The sequence below is a fragment of the Nanorana parkeri genome, unplaced genomic scaffold, assembly GCF_000935625.1.
Source record: "Nanorana parkeri isolate BGI_ZX_2015 unplaced genomic scaffold, ASM93562v1 scaffold983, whole genome shotgun sequence".
Taxonomy (NCBI): Eukaryota; Metazoa; Chordata; class Amphibia; order Anura; family Dicroglossidae; genus Nanorana; species Nanorana parkeri.
In genome coordinates, this window is record NW_017307251.1 from 557,233 (window position 1) to 560,274 (window position 3,042).

General features: G+C 43.9%; 1 protein-coding gene across 1 annotated transcript; it reads right to left on the bottom strand.

Moving 5' to 3' along the window:
* Nucleotides 1-941: 941 nt before the first annotated feature.
* Nucleotides 942-2,861, bottom strand: LOC108795585 (homeobox protein not2-like). Its single transcript, XM_018566861.1, has 3 exons — nt 2,466-2,861; nt 1,899-2,089; nt 942-1,100 (listed from the first exon to the last, which is right to left on the bottom strand). The coding sequence occupies exons 1-3, from the start codon at nt 2,803-2,805 to the stop codon at nt 942-944; spliced, it is 690 nt and encodes a 229-aa protein (XP_018422363.1). The 5' UTR covers nt 2,806-2,861.
* Nucleotides 2,862-3,042: the final 181 nt, after the last annotated feature.

The following is a 3,042-nucleotide window of genomic DNA, read 5'->3' on the forward strand; positions in this document are numbered from 1 at the left end:
GTGACAAAAAAAAAAATTACTTTTAAAGAGAAGTAAGACCGAGATAAAAAGTCTGTGATGGAACAGTGGGATGCTGGGACTTGTAGTGCAACCACATGTGTCGCAGGCTGATTAATCCGGATTCGTCCAATCTGAACAAAAAAAAAAACACATTGCACTGCAATATGTCAAAGACAAAATGCTAAATTGTACCAATTGTCCCCCCCAAAAAAATGCCCTTCAATATACTTTGGGCAACAGGTGCATGGTAAAAAGCTACAAAACAGTAACCCAGTTACCGGTACATATGGTCGTAAAATAAGGCACATATAAAACATCTATATACATTTTCCTCATCTGTTTGAGACTCAACACAGAAAAGGCATTTTTTGTTTTTAATTTTTACTTAAGAAACATGAGGGTCCTGAAGAAGCGCACCCTCATCCCCTTAAATAAAAGTCACATGGAATGTGTGCGAGCAAGATATAAAAATCATCACTTCATGGAAGACAAGTGGACAACCTATAGGAACTGGAGACTCATGGAGCCCAAAATTGCTCTGCTAATTTCCAACATCACGTCTTCTTTGGTCCACAGAAACAAGACACCCAATTGTTGGGCCGTGTCATATTTGGGTTCAGTGGGTACAACAAAGAGACTTTGTCCTGGTTTAGAAACCTTACATTGATGGGGCCTATCACACATATATACCAGGACCGCCATAGCGATAAGAGTCCTGGCCCTAATATAAAAGAGGCAATTGTCAGCACGCTTCGCCAAGCTTTTGGCTCGTTTATGTCCATCTTTTCATTTTGAGTGCTTTCTTCAGCGCAAGGAGAACTATTATAGCCTCCCACAGTAGTTTGCAGGTCCCTTTTCATAGGCCTACTCGTCCAGTTGAACCTGGACAGTCAAAAAGTTCTAACGGTCAACAGTTCAGACAGTTGTCAAGTCCATGTAGCTTAGAGCTCAACATCAACTTCATCCTCCTCCATCTCCTTTTCGTTGGTGTGTTCGGAGCTGACAGGGGAGAGAACACCAAACTGGGACAGCTTGGCTTTCTTCTGTTCCAAGCTCTGTTTCCTCCACTTGATACGACGATTCTGGAACCAGACTTTTACCTAAAAAAAAAAAGGCAAAATTACAAAATTAAGAACGTGTTCTACGTGCACAAAGAAAAGCAAAACCAAAAACAGTCACAAAAAAGGTTTCTTGGAAGACCATAAGTAGTTGGTCAACATCTAAATTCAATTAACCCCTACCCAAAAGAAGAACAGGTTGCAGGGTAGTGCCGTGGTTTACACACTAGGTCTCTAAGTGAATGCCCACCAACTGGAAGCATTAAAGAAATCAGGCCAATCCAGGATGATGAGCCATGGACAAAACCATTTTATAGACGAATGGGCCTCAGCAGCATGGGACTGGTGGGTCTGGTCAGCTTGGGAAGGGCCTGATCAGCTTGGGAAGGGTCAAAAGGGTGTACTCTTGTGAAGCAACCCCTAAATGTTAAGCCTTCCCAACGACTTGTACTACCCTACAGGTTATGTTAGCCATGACCGGCCTATAAACCAACCAAAAGGAAACTCAAAAAGAGCAACACTTCTTTTGGATTGTTGTAAAAATAAGAAATAATGTTCTGAATATTTAATACATTTCTAACATACACCATCATTTAAGAGCTTGCCAAGTATAAAAGGTGCAAGAAAACATTTTTGGAGTGACCTTAATTATTCCTAAGACGTCCTAGCCCAAGCTACCAAGAGAAAAGAAGACCCTCACCCAGATATTATTGTGCCAGAGGGCAACAGATGGGCCCCTAAAAACACAAGTTTGACCCCAATTTGGTAAGAATTTAGTAACCTCTCCCGCTAGTTTGCATGCATAGCCTGGAGATATGGAACAGAAGCTTCCAATCTTACCTGGGTCTCTGTGAGGTTGAGTGTAGTCGCTAGGTCAACCCTCTCTGTGCCGACCATGTACTGCTGCTTCAGAAACTCTTTCTCCAGCCTATCCAGCTGCTCAGGGGTGAACACAGTCCTGATCCTCTTCAGCTTACATGGCCCTGTCCTCCAGGAAAGATTGTTGATGGGGCTGTGTGTGTATGCAAGTCCTAAAAGAGACACAAGAGGGCGCAATGAGCACACATAACCTCCAATGCAACAAAACTTTTACAGCGTTATATAATACTAAATAAAAACATATTGAAAAATAAATAAAAAAAATAAAAAAAAGCACTAAATCAAATAGCTTCAAAGACTAGGAAATGTTAATACTTCGCTATTGTACACGCTGTAAAAAGCATAGCTGCAACAGAGCCATAAGGGATATCCTACTGGGATACTGAGAGTTGTAGTCCCACCAGTTAACCTCTAACATTTAAGGAACTAATAATCATAACAGATACATGCTGAGGATTGTAGTAGTCCCCCCAAGTGTTGAAAATTGCAAATCTGTATGCGGACTAGTTATGGGTTAAAAAAGCTCACCTTTCTCCTTGCAGAGGGGGTCTGCACATAAGCAATCGGCTCTGGGCGCTCTGACTTGAGGCTGCACTAGGTTGCCATAGGCAGTTGCAGGCTTGTAGATCCACATTGGGGGATAGGGCATGACTCCATAGGAATAGCCATAGGGAGCAGAGGGAGCCTGCCAGCAGCTCCTGTCCATTGGAATCTTGGTGGGAGCTGGTCTGTCCGCCTTGGAGAGGATGGAGTCAATGTTGAAGGAGAGCTTGGGGCCCCTCTGCACTTCAGGGCTCATAGGCATGCTGAGGCTGGTCTGAGCCAGGTGATGGGCTGGGAATCCTGGAAAGACTGGACTGTGCAGCATGGTGAGGATATCCCTGGAGGAGGTCAGTACAGAGGAGCTGAGTATTATCCAAGATATGCTGCTGGAATGATGGCCAAGACCCAGCACAGCCCCTTATATTCCCCCCTCTGCACTCTGAAATGCTAATCCACCATTAGTATGCAAATGGCAGCGGAGAGATGCTGGGGGCTCTTTTCACACCAGCTACCTCTCTACAAACACAGACTGCACTCCGAGGGGAGGAGAGAGGAAATGATC